Here is a 22116-nt window from a genome sequence, read left to right as displayed (position 1 = left end):
GGGCTGGGCCAGCCTTGTTACCTCTTTGCTGGACAGAAGGGAAAGAGACCATCCCAGGCTTTCTCGTCTTTAACATGTGTCTTCACAGAGGCATGTACAGTTTCCTTAGAGGTTTAACAGATTGTCAATTCTCAAAGCTAATTACTGATTGTTTTCATGTCCGACACATTGGAAACTGCTAGCAGCTTCTCTTAGATCCTCATTTCCATGATGCAAAACCACCACAACAGCACAGAGCACAGAGCTCCTTTGTCCATATGTAGTGCTCATGTGCCCAAGGTTTCAGAACCCCTTCCTGGGAGATTTCTGGGGTCTCTCCAAGGTGTTTTCAAATGAAAACATTCAGCTCAGAGTCTAAGAAAATCACTAGAGGGCAGGGCCACCCTGCCCTGTCTGTCCTGGTTACTTTTGTCTAGGGGCTATCTTTGGATATACAGAATTTGGGGGGCCAACTTCTAATTTTGGTCATGAAAATGGGTTCTTCTCCAAAGGAATGAAGGAACAGTGCCCCAGTGCTTCCCAGGCAGATGAGAGGTGACCACCATAGGCCAAGGCCAGCCAGAGCTGGCAGGTTTTGTTCTGAGAGATGCCCTTGCATAGAGGAAATATTTTAGGGAGAGTACCTATTTTGACAATGGGCACCTGATAAGAGGGATGGTTCTTTTCCATAGCAAGGAAAGCATGGAGCTCCAGCACACCAGGAGCTGATGAGAGGCAGCCCTTGACATTCCAACATCAGCCAGACCTGTCAGGTGGCCCTGGGAGGCCAAGCCAACCAGACCTGTTCCATGTTCCCTCGCTTCCATGGGGCCCCACGGTGTCCCAAAGGTCCCTTGGTTCCATGAGGCCCTGAGGTGTCATAATGTCCCCTTGGTGACATGAGGCCCTGAAAGGCCCTAATGGTTTCCATGGCTCCATCAGGCCCCACAGAGTCATAATGGTCTCTGGGCTCCATGAAGCCCCGCTGTGGCACCATGGCCCCTTGGTTCCATGGGCTCCAGTGGTGCCACAAGGATCCCCTTGGTTCCATGAGGTCCCCACAGTGTCCCAGGGATCTCCATGGGAAGGAAAGAGCCAAGCCCCAGTGTCGCAGGGGCAGTCACCAGAGGCCCAGGCCAGCCAGACTTGATGGTACTGGCAGATTTTGCCTGGGAGTAGCACTTGGATATAGAGAATGTTAGAGGTGGAATCCCAGTTTCAGACATGGGCACCCAGAGGATAAGGACTGTTCTTTTCCATAGGAAGGAAAGCACAGAACACTGGTGTTTGAGGGGCAGATGAAAGGTGGTCATCAGAGGCCTAGGCCAGCCAGACCTCTCTGTACTGGTAGCTTTTGTCTGACAGCAACCCTTGGATATATGGAATTTGGGAGGAGGAATCCCTGTTTTGGCCATTTTTGCACAAATAAGAAGGACAGTTATTTTCCATTGGAAGAAAAGCATCGAGCCCCCGTGTTTCAAAAGCAGGTGAGAGGCAGGTCCAAGAGGCCAAGGGCAGCCATACCTATCTATCCTGGCAGCTTTCACTGGGAGCAATCCTTGGATTTACGGAGTTTTGGAGGTGGAATCCCATTTTTGGCCATGTGCACCTGGTCAAGGTGGATGCTTTTTTCCTGTTGGAAAGAAAAGAGCCAAGTCCAAGTGCTCTGTAAGAAGACAAGAGGTGGCAACCCTTAGGCCAAGCCAGCCAGACCTGTCTCTCCTAGCACTGTTTGTCTAGGGGCTATCCTTGGACATAGGGAATTTTGGACATGGAATCACCATTTTGGCCATGGGCTTCTGGACAGGAAGAAAAGTTCTTTTCATTAGGAAGGACAGCACAAAGCCCCCATGTTTCAGAGGCAGGTGAGTGCCAGCCCTCAGGAAGACAAGGCCAGCCAGACTTGTCAGTCCAGGCAGCTTTTTTCTGGGAGCTATCCTTGGATACAGGGAATGCTGGAGGCAGATGCCCAGTTTTGGCCATGGGTGCCTGGTCGAGATGGATGGTTTTATCTCATAGGAAATAAAAGCACATGGTCCCAGTGTTTCAAAGGCAGATGAGAGGTGGGCCCCAGTTAGCCAAGGCAGCCAGATCTGTCTGTCCTGGCAGATTTCATCTGGGAACAATCTTTGCATGTAAGGAAATTTGGAGGAGAAATCCCAGTTTTCGCCACAGGTCCCTGGAGGGGAAGGAGAGTTCTCTCCCCTAGGAAGGAAAGCCCAGAGCCCCAGTGCTTCAGGGGCTGATGAGAAGCAGCCCTCGACATGCCAGGGTCAGCTGGACCTGTCAGGTGGTAGTGTCACTGTGGTCGCTGTCAGAGGCTGGATGAGATCGATGTCCCGAGACACCTCGGGATGCTCGGAATGCCCGTGTGGGGCCAGGGCCAGGTCAGGCCTTGGTTTGTAGTGGGACAGAGCCCTGTCCTCATTCCTGGCACTGATTGGCCAAGCTATCAATCAATCAAACAAGAGGCAGCTCTGATTGGTTGAATTGTCAATCAATCAATCACATACTAACAGCTGGTGCTACCCTGACTCTGATTGGGCCATCAGCTGCCAGTCCCTCAGCAGGGGCAGGCCCATGAAGGCCCAGGGGGTTAAAAGCCGGAGCAGGAGGCCATCCTATGGTCTGGATCCTGCCTTCTGCTGGGGTTCCTCCGTTAGTGGCTCTGGAACTCAAGCAGTTGGTACCCGTGTGTGGTGTCTTTCTATAGATCTTCTCTCTTTCTGTTGTTCTCTATTTCTTCTTCTTCTACTCCTACTTACCTGGAACATTTTTGGCTAACTTAACATCCTAAGGGTTAAAGATTTCTAGGTAAATGGGCTAAGTTAATGCTGTGATAAGAGTTTCATGTTGAAGTGGATGTTGTATTAAACCCTTTGCCAAAGTTCCTTGATTGTCTCTATTTTGCCAGTAAAATTTTATGTCATTTTTACCTCTTAGCTCAGTTTGTCGGAGCATGGTGCTGGAATCATCAAGGGAGTGGGTTCAATCCCTGTGTGGGCCATTCACTTCAGAGCTGGACTTGATGATCCTTGTGGGTCCCTTCCTACCAAGAATATTCTTTGCATCTGGCCATGTTGAGAATATCTGGTTGGTGTTTCTTCTGTGCACCAAACTCAAGGAAAGGAACCCTTTGATTTTCCCCAGCATTTCAGTGTTCTGGGGTGTTCCAGCCCTGCAGGCTCACAGTGGCCTCTTTTTTCCATGAGGACCTGGAATGTCACACAGGTTGATGACATTTGTCCTTGATGCCCCTCACATCCCCCTGCCCCACAGAGAGCCCCGAGCCACCCGTGAGGGACAGGCCCTGCTGGCCCAGGCTGGGCTCAGGCCTTGGCCTTTCTGCTTCCCCCAGCCAGCCCAGGCCTTGCTCAGCATTGCAGTTCCCTGCCCAGAGCCTTGGGCTCCCTGCACTCCTGGCCTCAAGGATCTGCTCTCAGCAGTCCCTGGGGAGCCTTTGGCACTCCCTGCCCTCACTGGGGCCCAGCCATGCTCCAATCCACTTGGAGTTTTGCTTCTGACTCCTTGAGCAGCTTCTTCATCCTTCTCTCAGTGCCTGAGGCTCCTGGACCCAGCCCCAAATCCACCTTGGGGCTGATTAAAACACAGAAAGCCCTCAGGAGCTCTTTGTCTCCCTTCAATTGTCCTCCAAGCCTCCAGGGCTTGTGAAGCTGCTTGGAGTCAGTCTGGAGTTCTGTTAAGGAGGGAGATTTCAAAGTGCACCGACAGCATGATGTTTGGTTTTAATCACCTTTGTGGGTTTTTATTTTTCAGTTCAGAAAAGAGGTGAAAGAACGATTCCCCATTTGATCTTGATTCTGAATGTCTCCCCAGGAGATCTGGGCATGGAGAGGAACAAGCCCCTTGCAGGCTGACCAATTTTGGACAACCTGCTCCTCACCCCAGCCTCACCATGTCTGACATGGCCCACCTGGGACTGACATCCCAAAACATAAAAAAGTATGCATTTTTAAAATAAAGAAGATTGATTAATTTATAAAATTATAATTATAGTTTTTAAATTTATATTAGTATTACTGTATATTTCTATTACCTTTGATATTTATGTGAAAAATTGAATACATTTTTAGCAATCAAAAAATTATTTGTCATTGGTTTTAAATAAAACAATTCCTTTCATTAAATCATTGACCACTATTGGCCATTTATTTCTCCTTCTTAATGCTAATTAGTGCTATTTTTAGATCTTTTGACATATTTTTTTATTATTTTCACGGACAGGGTAAAAGGGGCCACTTTGGGGTCCCTAGAGACATTTCTGGGGCACATTTGGGGCAGTTTAGGGTCTGGGCAGTGTGATAAACAAGTCCACTGAATTTAAGGATCAAATAATTATCTTTATTACTTTTGCAAGCAAGAATAAGCAAGGACAGCGCTGGGCGTCCCGGAGTCTCTGCTCCACTTTGGCTCACAAAATTCCTATCCCCTGAGTCCACCTTTTATTGCCTTCTTCTCCGGGTTTAGGGATGACGTGATCTGTCTTCTGCACTTGCTCATTCAGTTGCTAGGGGGTCTTTTTCTGCCTTCTGGTGGTCGTGGGATGAAGGCTTAGTCCCCCTTAGTCTTCCTTTTTGTGAACGCTGAGTGAACTTATGCCTTATAAGGCATATCTATACAGAACACTATACACTTTTCTGCAAGCTAAGCAATTCTTACTAGTACTATACACTTTCTGCAAGCTAAGCAATTCTAGCGAGTTTAAGGATTGTTGTTACAGCTGCTTCTCATTACTTTCCTTTCACAGGGCATAACTTTACAATGGAATTCCCAAAGCACTATAGTAAACCAGCAACCATATGTATCTGCACAAGAAGTTTTTTTGGCTATTTAACTATTGTTTTATAACATATAGTTATTTAGCTATTGATTTAATTAATGAACAAATGTATTACTACTTATTACAAATCCCCCATTTCTTTTTTTACCAGTTTGGTTCATTAAATCTTTCTAGTTCTTTCCTAGCAAGCATTAAATGAGCTGCCGCATCAGTTAAGCTATGTGCACTAATTATAGGTGCTAACTTCCTTAGTTTCTTCATCATATTCCAATTCATAATGAATAGAACTGGTGACAAAATAAAACCAAGCAGTCAATATCAACGGAACAAAAATGGGATGGCATATGCTGTTTAGGACCCCTGTGGCATTAGGAGACAAACCGAAAAGGGTATCCCATTGGATGTCACTCTGGAAATGCCAGTGGCTCAGCTGAGAGCTCTGGGAATGACGGACACTGCACTGAGAGGGGCCACAGTCCTGCAAGGGTCTTTCATCAGGAGCAAACAGCAACCTGGAGGGTGGGCAATGCTGGATCTGTACCACTGTGTGCTCATCCTTCACCTGAATGTGGAGCTGCCTCCAAAGTTGCCATGGATCACTTTTTCTTTTTCTCTTGTTGGTTATATTTTGGAGCAGCTGTTCTATGTGGCTTTTGATGGTGATCCTGTGGCAAGCAGCCATTTGCCTGCTGTGCTATCCTCACAACTAATACTAACTCCTTATTTCCCTTGGTTTTATTTGGCGTTTTTTATCTATTTGTTTGATTGGTTTGCTGCATGGGTTTGTTTGTTTGATTGATTGGGTTTTTGTCTGATTTGGTTTGAGTTTTTTTGGTTTTTCATAAATGACTGGTGAAGTTGGCAAAGCCAAACTCAAGACAATGTAAACCAGGATCAGCTTTCCAGAAATTGCTTTTGGCTGGGTTTAGCTGCATTCCCCAGGCTCAGGATCACTAGTATATTTTCAGGTTTTGCTCTGCATATCAGCCTGCCCAGACTCCGCTTGGTCTTTCACGAATGGAGAAGACAATGGACATTGTGCCAAGCTTCCTTCCAAACAGAAAAACCTGGGGCAGCATGACAGAAAAGAAGAAAAATAAATCACCAGTTAGAACAGAACCAGTGTCCCAACATCTTCCTCTCCACTGTTATTAGTTTTGCACATTTAGAGGCAAGCCTGGGTCTAAAGCTTGCATCTCTCAGTTCCTGATGCTATTTGCTACCCTTCAGCCTTGACTCGCCCTGATGTGACTGACTGCTGGGCAAGTGGGGCTGGAGATGCTCAGCCTGGAGAGAGGAGACACTGGGAGGCCTCCCTGTGGCTCCGCAGGACTGGAAGGTTCCCGCAGGAAAGAAGGGGACAGAGTGTTCAGCAGGGCCTGTGGTGACAGGACAAGGGGGGATTGGCTTTCAACTGCAGGGGGTTGATTGAAGCTGCATCTAAGGAAGCTGCTCTTTTCCACTGGGGGTGGTGGGGCACTGGCCCAGGCTGTGCACAGAGGCTGTGCATGCCCCATCCTTGGGAACAGGGCTCTGAGCAGCATGCTCTGGGGGAAGACTGCTCAGCTGGGAACAAGATGTTGTTCTTCAGGCTCCCTTCCAAGCCCAACCATTCAGGGACTCCATCATTCCATGGTCTCCAGTGTCCACTTCAGATGGAGCCTGGGAACTGTGATGTCACAGCCCACGCTCCAGCTGGAACGTCCAGTGCCCAGCAAAGGGCACAACACAACTGTTGTTCGTTGTGTTCACATGCTCTTCACCCTGCTCCTGCCCACTCTGCTTTTCACCTGCCCCCTGATAACCCATTCAGTCCTGAAAGGTCCTTAGTGCCTGGATTTTGTCATCCAGCCCTGCAGGATGCTCCCATTTCTCCTGAGGATGGTATGGTGCCATTCCATGGAGGTGGACACCCCACACCTGCCCGGGTGGGCTGGAGCTCTGTGGGGATGGAGTGGGACAGGGAGCCCACTCTGAGGTTTTGCTACCTCTGCAGGCTGTCCCAGACAGAGAGGAGGAGATGGAGGTGGATACAAAGATTGATACGGAGGAGGAGATGGAAATAGACGGAGAAGACGCTGGAGAGGAAGAGATGGATGTGGATGTGGAGGAGGAAGAAGAGATGGACGTGTATGTGGATGAGGAAGAAGAGATGGATGTGGATATGGAAGAGTCCATTGAGGACATGGATATTGATTAAGAAGGTGAGGAAGAGGCCCTGATCTTGGCATGAAGACCACTGCCAGCAGCAGGACAGGCAGAGTGGGTCTCCTGCTGCCAGGCTGGGGCTGGGCTGGGTGCTCCCTGCTCAGGGACATTGTACCCAGGGCACTGGATTCTGGTGGCCATCCACAGCCTGTCCTGTGCCTGCTTTGCTCCACACAAGCTCCATGCCAGACCCAGCCAGGCTCAGTTCTGGTAGCAGAGTCCTGCTGCTGGGCCAGTGTCTGCCAGCCTGGGGGCACATGCAAGAACCCTCTGTGCCTGACTGGAGTGACCGTGGCATTTGCTTTTCTTCCAGGTGCGATGGACAGCACAGACAGAGACACCAACCTTTGTATATATGTTCTACAGTTTGTTGTTGTTCTTTAGAATGTAGATTTTAGGGCTATTTTTGACTTCTGTAAATACGTTTCACATATTTTTGTTAGGTAGGTTTTTATGTATATATGTTCTATCGATTGTTGTTGTTACAAATGTTCTTACAATGTAAATATGTTCAGTATTTTTCCTGCTGTTCTTCTGTAATAAACAAATTTTATTTTTCACACCCCAGTTCTCCTTGCATTTGCTTCAGACACAGGCAGCATTTTGCAAAGTGGTTGTTTCCACTTGCTCCAGGTTCCCAGGGCTGGAGGTCCCTGGCACAGCCACCCCAGGAGTGGGGGTCCCTGTGCACAGAGGGGTCCCACTGACAGAGGTGAGCCTCTCCTTGCAGTTTCTCTGGACACACTTGGGAGCTGTAGGGGCAAAGCCCAGTGTGCCCTGGCCCATGGATCCCATGCTGGAGCAGGGCTGAGCCTGTGTGCTCCTGCAGAGCCTCAGCCATGGCTCTTCCCTGGGCAGCCCCAGGGCTAAGGAGGGAGCACTGGGCTGTGGGCAAGCCCTGCTCCTGGGCACCCTGAGGGGCTGGAGCCAGCCTGGAGGGAGCCTCAGCCCTACATGGACCAAGATTTCCTTTGGAAACCCCCTCTCTCCCCAGACTCTGCTGAGCACAAGAATAATTGATCCTCCTAGTTCAAGGTGTGACCTTCATTGGCACAAATGTGTCCCTTGGACTTTCTAGCACAGTAAATGCCAGTGCTTGTAATCCCTGTTCTGCACACTCTGCTCAGGCAGCAAAACATCTGAACCTGAGGGAACATCTGGAATTAGCACCAACCTGCAGAGAGCTCCAGGGGGAGAACCTACCCCCAAGCACCCAGAGAAATACTTGACACTGATAGTCTGGGGAAGAGCTGAAACTAAAGTATTTTAATGCCAAGAGAGAGGATTATTTTATTGCTGAATTCATTCTGCAAGAACAAGAATGGAAGCTTTTGGTCTCCTCACCTGCCACACATGTGTATTGCCAAGGTTTGCCTCTGGGTTATGACTGATTTTGATGAATCTGTTCAGAACTCTGATGCTGTTCCTGGCTAAGGTGCAGAGATGATATTTCAGAGCCAGATGAGCTCAGCACATCTTGTGCAATGCAGAATTTCCAGAACCAGACATTCAGGCCATGCAAACTGACAAGTTTTCATCTCTGTGCAAAGATCAGTATTAGGACATCCCTGATGTACCACACACTACTCAGAGCTGTCCCTTTCACCCAGCTCTCCCCAGTCACTTCACAGACTTCACTCTAAGCAGTTTCTGATAGAGCTCAGTAGCACATGGGATTTAATCCTGGTTTTTCTTCATCTTCTCCAGAGCTGTCTCCAGACACGGTGTGTGGGCACTGTCTGACAGCAGCAGCATTAACGTGTCACCTCCCTGACACTGAGGTTCATGTCACAACTTTTCATCAAAAGCAGCAAATCAATGATTCCCACTGGGTCCCACACAGATCCATGGGGAGTTTGTGTGGCTGCAGTTCCAGCACCAGCCCTGGTCCTCAGAAATTTCAGGAGGAGATACAGAAGGAATCAGCCATTCATAGAGAACAACATGAGTTTGCAGGGCTCAGATCCCCACAACTCTGGTAACCCAGACTCTGCATTTACACTTTGGCCTCTGTGCCTTACTTTTCCTCTCACTAAAGTCCTGACAGTTTATCTCATGCTCAGGTTCCCAAGATAATTCAAAGCAGCTTTAGGAGCAGGGATAGATGTTGGGAACTGTCCCAAGGCTCAACAAAATTTCTCTCCTCAGGCCTGACAATTCCAGCTAAGGAGAGAGGAAAAGCCTGCATGAAAGAGGTGTGAAATCAAAGCAGTAATCAAACTGAGGTATAATGAGAGCAGCTGAAGAGGTTTTCAATGTTCAGAACAAGATTAGCAGCTCCAGGCACAGGAGGGATGTGACATTTTCCCCGCTGTAACAACTCTGTCATCTCAATTGGAACTCAAATCCTCCTCCCCATCTCTGGGACCTGTTCAGCCACAAACGTGGTGCTGAATTTTTAAAGCAAAGTGGAAGCTGGTCAGAGAGGTGGTTTGCAAATAAAAATCACAGAGGGCAGTTTGGAAGCACCAGCTGGAGCAGAGAGAGGCAGAGCCTGGCCCTGGGGGGCAGCACAGCCACACAACACATGCCTGAAACTCTAAGAAATTAAAGAACTTGCCACTGGTTTTCCCTCAGGAGCTACAGAAGGTGCTTTATGGAATCCCTGCCTCCTTCACACATGCATCAGCATGCAGGAGATCGCAAGGATAAAGATTACAGCACCTGCTGCTGCTGCTTCCATCTCCTGACTCAAATCTCACCAAAATCTGTCACAATTGGGCCTTTCCAAAGTCTCAGATTCACTTGGTCCTTGCAGGATTTTGGTTCTGAGGAGCATGAAGGGAGATAAAGGCACTTGCAGACACCAGAGATGCAGTTGGTGCCTGAGGTGCATTTCACTGCCCAGGTTAGTGCCTCTAAAACCATCAAAAGCAGCCCCTTTGACAGCACCAAGCCAAGAGCAGAACTCCAGGGCCTGCACTCTTGCTTCGGCAAGAACCCCTTGTGTGAGGACACGAGGCTTGACTCTATTTTCATCAGAAGGCTGATTTATTATGTTATATATTATACTAAAATACTACATTACAACTACACTAAAAGAACAGAGAGAAGAAGATCAGAAGGCTACAAAGACAAGAATAGAATAGGAATGAATAACAAAAATCCTGTGACTGCTCATAGCCATGCCACAGGTGGCTGTGATTGGTCACTGATTGAAAACAATCCACGTGGACCAATGGAAGATGCACCTGTGGCATTCCACAGCAGCAGACAGTTATTGTTTACATTTCTTTCCTGAGGCTCTCAGCTCCTCAGGACAGGTAAAATCCCAGCAGAGGCTTTTTCCCTAAAATATGGCTACAATTTCCCACCATGGATCACAGGGAGTGTGGGCCACCAGGGCTGTGCCCAGCGTGGGTCCTGCAGTGGGGGATGGAGCTGGAGCAGCACACAAAGCTCTTCCCGCACTCGGGGCACTCACAGGGCTTCCCTCACCGGTGCCTCCGTTGGTGTCTGGTCAAGTTGAGCTGCTGGAGAAGCTCTTCCCACACTGGGGACACTCGTAGGGCCTCTCCCCAGTGTGGATGCGCCGGTGGGTGACGAGGGTGGAGTTGTGCCTGAATCCCTTCCCGCAGTCGGGGCAGCAGAAGGGCCTCTCCTCTGTGTGAATCCAATAGTGCCAGAAAAGATGGGAGCGGATCCAAAACCCCTTCCCACACTCGGAACACTCGTAGGGCCTCTCCCCAGAGTGGATATTTTGGTGGTAGATCAGGTTGGTGCGAAGTCTGAAGCTCTTCCCGCATTCCCCACACTCGTAGGGCCGTTCCCCACTGTGGATCACCTGGTGCCTGATCAGATTGGAGCTCCTCCTGAAGCTCTTCCCACACTCCAAGCACTTGTGGGGCTTCTCCCCATCATGGAGCTGCTCATGGACCACCAGCTCTGAGCTCTGGCTCCATCTCCGGCCGCCTTCCCGGCCCAGGGTGGGTCTTTCCTCCTCAGATCCCCGTGATCTGCGTTTGCAGCCCCTCCTCGTGTGGCCTCTCCGGGGCTTTTCCTCCCCGTTGGGTTCCTGCGCCGTGGAGCCGCTCAAAATGGCCTCTGCCACGAGGTTCTGCTGTGCTGAGCTGGGAGATTGAGCAGGAGAGAGGGGGAAAGGGGCACTGACTTCCTCCTCACCTGCCTCATTGTCCCAGGGCATCTTGCTCTTCCTCACAGCCTCCCAGGGGTTGGCAATGAGAAATCATGGTTTGAGGAAAATAAGGGATGAGCACGTTGAATTTGAAGGTCCATCTGCCCGAGCCCACCTCGAGAAGTCACCGGCCATCTGGGCTCCAGAAAAACCTCCCAAACACCAAGGTTCAGCCCTAAAAATCCTACCAAGAGCTCCCTGTCCCTTGTCCCTCCCCTCTGCTCTTCGGAGTTCCCCCTGTCACAGCTGCTGGGGTTACACTTGCATTGGGGGTCCCCCTTCTCCTGGGTGCCCGCCCTCTCCAGGCTGCTGGCAGTCCCAGCAATCCCAAAAGCTGCCACCTCTTCGCTCTGCCCATTCAGGGGTGCCGGGGCTTTTTGGGCTCCCTTCTGGGCTCCCTTCTCCCCTCATGCTCTGCTCTGGGCTGCAGGGGCTCCAAGGAGTCCCCCCTGCCCCTCTCCAGCCTCTGCAGGCTCCCGCCAATGGCGGCGCTCCCCCCTCTCTGGGCTCCCCACTTTGGGCTCCTGGGGGACACAGGGCTCTGCTCCTCCAGGCTGCCTCTGCCGCCACCACCACCCCCCCATGTCCCCACAAGGGGCCTTTTCTGCTCAGCCTTGCACTTCTTCATTCTTCAAACATCCCCCCAAAAAAATCCCAGCCCAGGGACCCCCCGGGATATCTGGGCCGAGCTCCCCCTCCCCGCTCACCTGCGCGATGGGGGGCGATGATCCCACAGGTGGGGGCTGCGAATGCACGGAGGGCTCGACCGCGTGCTTCCTGCTGCTCAGCCTTGATCTGCCTCTGTCCCTCCTCTTCCTCTTCCTGCCCCTTCTCCTCTGCCATCCCCCCGCCTCCTCCTAATCCTTCTCCTCCTAACCACACCTCCTTCTCCTTCTGTGGCTGCTCTCTCTCCACCTTCCCCCTCCTCTTCCATCTCCCCTCCCACCCTCCTCCCCCTCCCTAATCCCGCCTCCTTCTCCTTCTTCATCCCTACAGTTCCCTCCCTCCTCCTCCTCCCGCAGCAGCAACGACACCCTCGCTGCCCCGTTCCCGGAGCCCTCGCAGCCCGCGGCAGGAGCGGGGCTGGAGCCGGCACAGCTCGGCACGGGCAGCGCGGGGCTCTCGGCTGCTCCCGGCCGCTGCGGATCAGGGGGGAAGCCGGCCCGGGCAAAAGGAGAGGCAAACTGCGACAACTGGGGGCCCCACATCCAAACTGGGCCCTGCTGGGGAGCCTGCCTGGGCACTGCCAGCCCTTGGGGCTCCTCTCGGCACATCCGGGAGGGGGGAACGCACAGAGGGCTGCGGGATCCCAGCGCTGGCAGCACTGCCAGGCACTGGGCTCTGCTGGGATCGTACTGGGATCATACTGGGAGTGACTGGGACTGTACTGGGTTTGTACTGGAATCATACTTTGACTGTACTGGCTTTGTACTGATATCATTCTGGGATCATACTGGGAGTGACTGGGACTGTACTGGGTTTGATCTGGGATCATACTGGGATCACACGTGGACTGTACTGGCTTTGTACTGATATCATTCTGGGATCATACTGGGAGTGAGCAGGAGCCTGCAGAGGCAATTGAGACCATGTTAGGGGCAATTGGGATCTACTGGGAGTGACTGGGATTATGCTGAGGGTGACTGGGAGCAGCTGGGAGCAACTGGGATCATGACAGGAGCAACTGGGAGTGGCTGGCTGCATGCTGGGAGTGACTGGAAACAACTGGGCTTCTACTGGGGTCAGCTGGGATCACGCTGGAGGTGACTGGGATCATCCTGGCAGTGAGTGCCACTGCACTGAGGCTGACTGGGAGTGCTTGGCAGCAAATGGGATCATATTGGGGAATAATGGGAGGGACTGGGAACATGCTGGAGGGAACTGGGATACACTGGGAGATACTGGGAGTGACTGGAACAAAAGGGAGGGTGAAAGAGAGCCACTGGAACCATGTGGAGCACAACTGGTTCATACTGGCAGGGACTGGGAGCACACTGGGCTCATCTCTGGATCATACTGGGAGGGACTGGAGCAATACTGGGAGAATCTGAGAGCGACTGGGAACACACCCTGCACATCATCCCCCATACTGGGCCTGACTGGGAGCAACTGGGATTATGCTGGGACCACACTGGGAGTGCTGGCATGTGACTGGGATCCAACTGGAGCTTACTGGGATCACATTGGGGTTGAAAGGGAGTGACTGGGATCACACTTTGGGCTACTGGGAGCACCTGAGAGAAACTGGGATCATGCTGCAAGCAAACTGGAGGAACTGGGCAGGACTGGATGCATGCTGGAGGCAGCTGGGATATTCTGGGCATGACTGGGGGATCACACTGGGAGAACTGACACCTTCCTGGGGCCACTGGCAGCGCCTGGAAATGACTGCAGACATGCTGGGACAAGGTGGGAAATGTTGGGGGGTTTTGTGGATTTTGGGGGGTTTGGATTTTGGGGGTTTTATTGACACTTTGGGGGGGGGTGTTTTTTCTGGAGATGTTTGGGGGTTTATTGAATATTTTGTTTTGTTTTGGTTTTTTTTGGTATTTTGGGAGGTTTTACTGGGAGTTTGTTGGGGGTTTTCATGATTCTCATGAATTCTGGGGGTTTTATTGGGATTTTTAGTAGATTTTGAGGTATTTATTGGAATTGTGGAGGCATCTAGTGGGATTTATTTGGGGTTTGGGTTTTTTGGCAATTTGGGGTTTTTTGGGAGTTTTGGTGGGATTTAGGGGTGTTTTGTGGGGTTTTTTGGGTGTTGCTCTGATTTCTTTGGGTCTTAGGGGAGATTTTACAACATTTTTTAGGGGACATTTTTGGGGTTTCATCGGGATGTTGGGGGTTATTGGGATTTCAAAAGATTTTGTGGGCTTTTATTGGGATTCTAGGGTGTTCTAATGGGATTTTGTGAGATTTATTTCAGATTTCATGAGTTTTATTGGGACTTTTGGGGCTTTTAAGGAGATTTTGATGCCTCTCAGCCATTCCGCAAACCCTGGGACAACCCCAAAGGCCCCAGACGCCCAAATGCCCCACAAAATCCACTAAAAATCCCAACTTCCTCAACAAATTACAATAAGGTCCTCCAAAACCCCAGAGAATCCCACAAAATCCCAGTGAAACACACCAAAACTCAAAAAAACTCCCCAAAATTTCACTAAACCTCCTCAAAAATCAACCCCCCCAACCCAAATAAAATCCCCCAAAATCCAAAACTCCCCAAATCCACAAAACCCCCAAAATCCCATAACCCCCCAAAACCCAATAATTCTCTCCAAAACCCCAATAATACCCCTCCATCAAATCCCTCCAAAGTTCTAAAAAAAGCCCTCCCAAAATCCCCAAAAACCCTCCCAAAAATGCCCCCCAAAATCCCCCCAGACTCTCTGGGGCCGTCCTGGGTCAGGGGCACCGGCCGGTGGAACAGGAGCCACCTCAGGGGCCCTCGGAGCTCTGTGGGGAGGGGGCACCATGGGAGACCCCCAAACACGGGAGGGGGAGGCTGGGACCCCCAGGCTCCCCAAATCTCCCCCGGGAACACCAAATCCCCCTGAAAAGCCCCCCAAGGTTGGCCCAGGACCACCCTGGAACCCCAAAGTCCCCCCAGCACCCCCAGGACCCCCCTCGAGACCCCTCTCGGGACCCCTCCCCACCCCCAGATCCCCCCACAGTGCCCCAGGACCCCTCCCCAGACCCTCCCTGACACCTCACGATCCCCCAGCCAAGACCCCTCCCCACACCCAGCCCCACACCCCCGGAACCCTCCCCAAAGCCCCCCCAGCCCCCCCGGACCCTCCCACGCCCCCCCGATCCCCTCTCAGCCCCTCCCGGCCCTGTCCCGGCCGCCTCAGCAGCTCCCGGAGCGCTCCGGCCGCTCCCAGCGCCGCCCCCGCTCTCTGCAGCGCCCGGCACCGGCACCGCCGCTGCGCCTCGCCTCTGATTGGCTGCAGCGGCGCGGGGAGGCGGGCGCTGCTGAGGGGAGCCGCGCCCTCATTGGCTGGTTCGGGGCGGGGCGCGCCGCTATTGGCTGGGGAGCCCGTGCACGCGGCGGAGGCGGGAGATTCAGAGGCGAGCGCGGCTGAGGAGGGCGCTGAGGGGAAACTGGGGGGGTTTGGGGCGGTCTGAGGAGAAATTGGGGATTTTGGGGAGATCGACGGGAAATAGGGGGGTGTGCGGCGGGTTTGGGGGGAGTGAGGGGCTCTGAGGGGGCTTTGGTGGGTCTGAGGGGGCTTTAGGGATCTTTGGGGGCAGCTTGAGAGGGTCTGGAGTGTTCTCAGGTGGGTTTAGGGGGATCTGAGGGGAATTGGGAGGGTCTGAGGGGATTTTGGGGGGTTGTGAGAGGAGCTGGGGGGATCTGGGAGGTTCTGAGGTGCATCTGGGGGGCTTTAGCAGAGTGTGAGGGGATTTCCCAGGGTTTGGGAGGGATTGAGGGGGCTGAGGGGTATTTGGGGCAGTCTGATGGATTTGAGGGGGGTCTCAGGTGGGTGTGGGGTCAATTTTGTGGGGAACTGGGGGGTCTGAGGCTCCCGGGAAGGTTTTGGGGGTCCAGAGTGATCCTGGGCCAACCTTGGGGGGGTTTGGGGCTCCCAGAGGGGTCCCGAGGGAGATTTGGGGGTCCCGGGGGGTCCCAGGCCCCCCCTGAACCGGGGTCTGGGGGTTTCGGGGCGAGGGGGCACAACAGGGGTTCCACCCCCCCCTCCCGTTTCTGGGGGTCTCCCATGGTGCCCCCTCCCCACAGAGCTCCGAGGGCCCCTGAGGTGGCTCCTGTTCCACCGGCCGGTGCCCCTGATCCAGGACGGCCCCAGAGAGTCTGGGGGGATTTTGGGAGGGGTTTGAGAGGGTGTGTGGGGATTTTGGGGGGGTTTATGTGGATTTTCAGAGGGCTTTTTTGGACTTTGGGGGATTTTGTTGGGATTTATGGAGAATTATTGGGGTTTTGGGGGGTTTTGTGGATTTAGGGGGTTTTGGATTTGGGGGATTTTATTGGGGGTTTTGAGGATTTTTGGTGGGGGGAAATGTATTGAAATTTCTCTGATTTTTTTTTAAATTTGGGTGGGTTTCATTGGGGTTTTGTGAGATTCCCTGGGGTTTTGGAGGGTTTTATTGGGATTTTTGGGGAATTCTGGGGGGGCTTTAGGGTTGTTCTCAGGTGTAGAGAAGGGGTGAGAGGCACCAAAATCTCCTTAAACACCCCAGAAGTCCCAATAAAACTCATGAAATCCGAATTAAATCTCACAAAATCCCATTAGAACACCCTAGAGTTCCAATAAAAGCCCACAAAATCTTTTGAAATCCCAACAAACCCCCCAGAATCCCGATTAAACCCCACAAGTGCCCCCAAAAATATCCCCTAAACCATAAAAAGCCCCACAAAATACCCCCCAAGACCCAAAGAAATCATGGCAACACCAAAAAGACCCCCCAAAAAACCCCCAAAAATCCCAAACCCTCAAAGAATCCCACTAAATGCCCCCACAATTCCAATAAAATTGCACCACGCGTCCAAAATCCTGCAGAAATTCCAATAAAACCCACCAAAAATTCCAAAGAATCCCACCAAATCCCAGTAACTCCTCTCAAAACTTAAAAAAACCCCAGAAAAATATTTCACTAAACCCCCAAATACCTGCAGAAAAACACCCCCCCAGAGTGCCAATAAAACCCTCCGAAAATCCACAAAACCCCCCCAAAATCACCCTCCAAACCCCCCAAAATTCCCCAACTCCCCCCAAACCAAATAATTCTCTCCACAAACCCCAGTAATTCCCAGCTGTTCCCAGTGTGGTTCCATCACTCCACTATGGTTACAGACACTCCCAGTATGGTCCCAGTTGGACCCAGTTGCCCCTGCTCTAGTCCCAGTCACTCCCCAGATGATCCCAGTCCCTCCCAGCACAGTCCCACTCACTCCCAGTTGCCCCCAGTGTGGTCCCAGGTCTCCCCATCATGGTCCCAGTCGTTCTCAGCGTGGTTTCAGTCCCCCCAGTATGGTCACAGACACTCCCAGTATATCCCAGTTGCCCCCAGCATGTCTGCAGTCATTTCCAGGCGCTGCCAGTGGCCCCAGGAAGGTGTCAGCTCTCCCAGTGTGATCCCCCAGTCATGCCCAGAATATCCCAGTTGCCTCCAGCATGCATCCAGTCCTGCCCAGTTCCTCCAGTTTGCTTGCAGCATGATCCCAGTTTCTCTCAGGTGCTCCCAGTAGCCCAAAGTGTGATCCCAGTCGCTCCCTTTCAATCCCAATATGATCCCAGTAAGCTCCAGTTGGATCCCAGTCACATGCCAGCCCTCCCAGTGTGGTCCCAGTATAATCCCAGTTGCTCCCAGTCAGGCCCAGTATGGGGGATGATGTGCAGGGTGTGTTCCCAGTCGCTCTCAGATTCTCCCAGTATCAGTCCAGTCCCTCCCAGTATGATCCAGAGATGAGCCCAGTGTGCTCCCAGTCCCTGCCAGTATGAACCAGTTGTGCTCCACATGGTTCCAGTGGCTCTCTTTCACCCTCCCTTTTGTTCCAGTCACTCCCAGTATCTCCCAGTGTATCCCCAGCTCCCTCCAGCATGTTCCCAGTCCCTCCCATTATTCCCCAGTATGATCCCATTTGCTGCCAAGCACTCCCAGTCAGCCTCAGTGCAGTGGCCCTCACTGCCAGGATGATCCCAGTCACCTCCAGCGTGATCCCAGTTGATCCCAGTAGAAGCCCAGTTGTTTCCAGTCACTCCCAGCATGCAGCCAGCCACTCCCAGTTGCTCCTGTCATGATCCCAGTTGCTCCCAGCTGCTCCCAGTCACCCTCAGCACAATCCCAGTCACTCCCAGTAGATCCCATTTGCCCCTAACATGGTCTCAATTGCCTCTGCAGGCTCCTGCTCACTCCCAGTATGATCCCAGAATGATATCAGTACAAAGCCAGTACAGTCCAAGTGTGATGCCAGTATGATCCCAGAACAAACCCAGTGCAGTCCCAGTCACTCCCAGTACGATCCCAGCAGAGCCCAGTGCCTGGCAGTGCTGCCAGCGCTGGGATCCCGCAGCCCTCTGTGCGTTCCCCCCTCCCGGATGTGCCGAGAGGAGCCCCAAGGGCTGGCAGTGCCCAGGCAGGCTCCCCAGCAGGGCCCAGTTTGGATGTGGGGCCCCCAGTTGTCGCAGTTTGCCTCTCCTTTTGCCCGGGCCGGCTTCCCCCCTGATCCGCAGCGGCCGGGAGCAGCCGAGAGCCCCGCGCTGCCCGTGCCGAGCTGTGCCGGCTCCAGCCCCGCTCCTGCCGCGGGCTGCGAGGGCTCCGGGAACGGGGCAGCGAGGGTGTCGTTGCTGCTGCGGGAGGAGGAGGAGGGAGGCAACGGCACGGATGAAGGAGGAGGAGGTGGGATTAGGGAGGAGGAGGGTGGGAGGGGAGATGGAAGAGGAGGGGGAAGGCGGAGAGAGAGCAGCCACAGAAGGAGAAGGAGGTGTGGTGAGGGAGGAGAAGGATTAGGAGGAGGCGGGGGGATGGAATAGGAGAAGGGGCAGGAAGAGGAAGAGGAGGGACAGAGGCAGATCAAGGCTGAGCAGCAGGAATCACGCGGCCGAGCCCTCTGTGCATTCGCAGCCCCCACCTGTGGTGTCATCGCCCCCATCGCGCAGGTGAGCGGGGAGGGGGAGCTCGGCCCAGATAGGCCGGGGGGTCCCTGGGTTGGGATTTTTTTGGGAGGATGTTTGGAGAATGAAGAAGTGCAAGGCTGAGCGGAAAAGGCCCCTCGGGGGAACATCGGGGGGTGGCGGTGGTGGTGGCGGCAGAGGCAGCCTGGAGGAGCAGAGCCCTGTGTCCCCCAGGAGCCCAAAGTGGGGAGCCCAGAGAGGGGGGAGCGCCGCCATTGGCGGGAGCCTGCAGAGGCTGGAGAGGGGCAGGGGGGACTCCTTGGAGCCCCTGCAGCCCAGAGCAGAGCATGAGGGGAGAAGGGAGCCCAGAAGGGAGCCCAAAAAGCCCCGGCATCCCTGAACGGGCAGAGTGAAGAGGGGGCAACTTTTGGGATTGCTGGGACTGCCAGCAGGCTGGGGAGGGCGGGCACCGAGGAGAAGGGGGACCCCCAATGCAAGCGTGACCCCAGCAGCTGGGACAGGGGAGCCCCTGAACAGCAGAGGGGAGGGACTGGGGTGGGGAACTCCTGGGGTGGGTTTTTCAGCACTGAATCTTGGTGTTTGGGAGGTTTTTCTGCAGCATTGGTTGCTGGTGACTTGTAGAGATGGACTTTGGCAGAGGGACCTTCAAACTCAACGTGCTCATCCCTTCTTTTCCCCAAACCAGGATTTCCCATTTCCAGCCCCAGGGAGGCTGTGAGGAAGAGCAAGATGCCCTGGGACAATGAGGCAGGTGAGGAGGAAGTCAGTGCCCCTTTCCCCCTCTCTCCTGCTCCATGTCCCAGCCCAGCACAGCAGAACCTCGTGGCAGAGGCCGTTTTGAGCGGCTCCACGGTGCAGGACCCCAACGGGGAGGAAAAGCCCCAGAGATGCCACACGAGGAGGGGCTGCAAACGCAGATGGCGGGGATCTGAGGGGGAAAGAGCCAGCCTGGGCTGGGAAGGCGGCCGGAGATGGAGCCAGAGCTCGGAGCTGGTGGTCCATGAGCAGCTCCATGATGGGGAGAAGCCCCACAAGTGCTTGGAGTGTGGGAAGAGCTTCACGAGGAGCTCCAGCCTGATTGTGCACCAGAGGAGCCACACTGGGGAACGGCCCTACGAGTGTGATCAGTGCAGGAAGAGGTTTCAGAGCAGCTCCAGTCTCCTCCTGCACCAGCGCACGCACACAGAGGAGAGGCCCTTCCGCTGCCCTGACTGCGGGCAGGGCTTCAGGCGGAACGCCCATCTTGTCAGGCACCGGCTCATCCACACTGGGGAGAGGCCCCACGAGTGTGAGGAATGTGGGAAGAGCTTCAGGCAGAGCTCCACCCTTATCCAGCACCAGAGGACCCACACTGGGGAACGGCCCTACGAGTGTGGGGAGTGTGGGAAGAGATTCGGACATCGCGCCAACCTGATCGTGCACCAAAAGATCCACACTGGGGAGAGGCCCTACGAGTGTTCCGAGTGTGGGAAGGGGTTTAGGATTAGCTCTGATCTCCTCCAGCACTATCAGAGTCACACAGAGGAGAGGCCCTTCTGCTGCCCCGACTGCGGGAAGGGATTCAAGCGCAACTCCAACCTCGTCACCCACCGGCGCATCCACACTGGGGAGAGGCCCTACGAGTGTCCCCAGTGTGGGAAGAGCTTCTCCAGGATCTCTACATTGACCCAACACCAACGGAGGCACCGGTGAGGGAAGCCCTGCGAGTGCCCCGAGTGCGGGAAGAGCTTCGTGTGCTGCTCCAGCTCCATCCCCCACTGCAGGACCCACGCTGGGCACAGCCCTGGTGACCCACATTCCCTGTGATCCATGCTAGGAATACACCTGGTTGCTTCTCCTTTTGGTTTGGCCTTGATTTTTTTCTGTTCTTCCTCTCTTTGCGCTTCAAAAGCCAAGAGGGATGGATCTGTCACCACAAAACCACTCAAATCCAACTGAAAACAACTGAATTTTATCCCATAAAGGCTCAATCCCTCCTCAAATTGCTTGTTCCCTCCTCAAAAAAACTCAATCCCAGGCCAAACTCACTCCATTCCACAGCCACCAGGGTGAGATGGGGTTGGAAGGGGATTGGGAGCAGTGGGATCCCAGTTGGGAGCGGTGGGACGGGGATTGTGTGGGGCTGGCTGGGTGGGATGTATTTGACAGCAAATAAAACTTTCAGAGTTACTGATTTCTGTCCCATTCCTTTTCAGTCAGTTCTTTTTGCAGAGTGCCTCCTTCTCAGCTGATTAATTTGCTTTAAAAGTCCCATTTTTTAAATCATCTAACCCAAACAATCCAAAAACCAATATCCAAATAAAAGCACTCACCTACAATTAAATTTTAAAAAATAATTGGAATTGTTTTAGAGTACGTAAGGGTGTTGATAAAGTTTAATTGTTTGGTTAAAATGTATGAGAAATTGTAGTGGTGCTTGGTTTTGTGTTTAGAATATTTGTAATATGAATTGTTTTACTAAGGTGTGTTAGATTGTATGATAGTTTTTTTTAGATATTTTAAATCTAAGGTATATTAGTTATTGCATGAAAATTTTCAGAAGATATTTCTTAGTATAGAATTTGTTTATATTTATTGGTAATATTATAGTAATTGTTATTGTTGTTTTCTCTTGAATCATTGGAATATCGGAAGGAAAAATATTTCCTTTTTATTATAATTGGTTTCATTGTAATTATAGTTTATTGATTTATAATTTTGTTTTCAGTTGTTGAGAGGATAGGAAGGAAGTTCAAGGGCAGGAACATCTTTTTCCTCAGCTTGTGCAGCCCAAGTCTGGGTGCTATTCAGCCCAGAGCTATGGGATAATATTGTAGTGCCTCCCACACACATTCTGCCTCCAAGAAAAGCTTGGCTTGGCTTATTAGAGTGAAATAAATAGAAGCGTAATAAAATGGACAGTTAAACTCATCCCTCTTGAATGACTCTCTTGCTTTCCAGTGTCAATCCTGCACATCATGCTCCCAAGGCTTGGTATGAACAAGTGTCTGAGATTGCTTAAAAATTCCCAGGCAAGGTTCAGTAAAAACCAGATTGAATATTAAGCAACAGCTCAAGAAAATTCATTGGCAACATTCACATTATTACTTACTGCTTGGTTAAGGAGCAACATGGGGAAAAAAAGCAAGGAACGAAATTCAGTCAATCAAATGAGAAACATTCTGAGAATTATGTGTGTGTGTGTGTGTGTGTGTGTGTGTGTGTGTGTGTGTGTGTGTGTGTGTGTGTGTGTGTGTTAGGTGCATTTGAGAAAGGGACAGAAAGGACAAGGATCAAAAGGAATATGGCCTAAAAGCTTAACAGCACTGGAGCTGAGCAGTGGTTAAACTGGAGCCTCCAGGAGTGGGCTCTTGGCCCAGGATCCATGGCTGCTCAGTCATGCTGCCAGTGCAGCAAGC

The 22116-nt window shown here is 52.4% G+C and overlaps 2 protein-coding genes across 2 annotated transcripts; both read left to right on the top strand.

Annotated features, from left to right (window-relative positions):
- The first annotated feature begins 6490 nt into the window (after positions 1-6490).
- On the top strand, positions 6491-6991 carry LOC135305679 (probable inactive protein kinase DDB_G0270444). The gene is made up of 2 exons (XM_064429429.1): positions 6491-6664; positions 6777-6991. The coding sequence occupies exons 1-2, from the start codon at positions 6641-6643 to the stop codon at positions 6978-6980; spliced, it is 228 nt and encodes a 75-aa protein (XP_064285499.1). The 5' UTR covers positions 6491-6640; the 3' UTR covers positions 6981-6991.
- An 11538-nt stretch (positions 6992-18529) lies between these two features.
- On the top strand, positions 18530-21628 carry LOC135305619 (zinc finger protein 239-like). The gene is made up of 2 exons (XM_064429356.1): positions 18530-18742; positions 19404-21628. Exon 2 carries the CDS (start codon positions 19448-19450, stop codon positions 20408-20410), a length of 963 nt encoding a protein of 320 aa, XP_064285426.1. The 5' UTR covers positions 18530-18742; positions 19404-19447; the 3' UTR covers positions 20411-21628.
- The last annotated feature ends 488 nt before the right edge of the window (positions 21629-22116 follow it).

Source organism: Passer domesticus, chromosome 8, assembly GCF_036417665.1.
Source record: "Passer domesticus isolate bPasDom1 chromosome 8, bPasDom1.hap1, whole genome shotgun sequence".
Classification (NCBI taxonomy): domain Eukaryota; kingdom Metazoa; phylum Chordata; class Aves; order Passeriformes; family Passeridae; genus Passer; species Passer domesticus.
Note: the sequence above shows the minus strand (reverse complement) of the source record. Positions and strands in the feature narration are given on the sequence as shown.

What these genes read in the sequence shown, in the direction of transcription:
- LOC135305619 (XM_064429356.1), top strand. Translation starts at nt 19,448, where the DNA reads ATGCCCTGGGACAATGAGGCAGGTGAGGAGGAAGTCAGTGCCCCTTTC.
- LOC135305679 (XM_064429429.1), top strand. Translation starts at nt 6,641, where the DNA reads ATGCTCCCATTTCTCCTGAGGATG. An exon ending in TCCCATTTCTCCTGAGGATG is followed by an intron (nt 6,665 to 6,776) that starts GTATGGTGCCAT and finishes CTACCTCTGCAG; the next exon opens with GCTGTCCCAGACAGAGAGGA.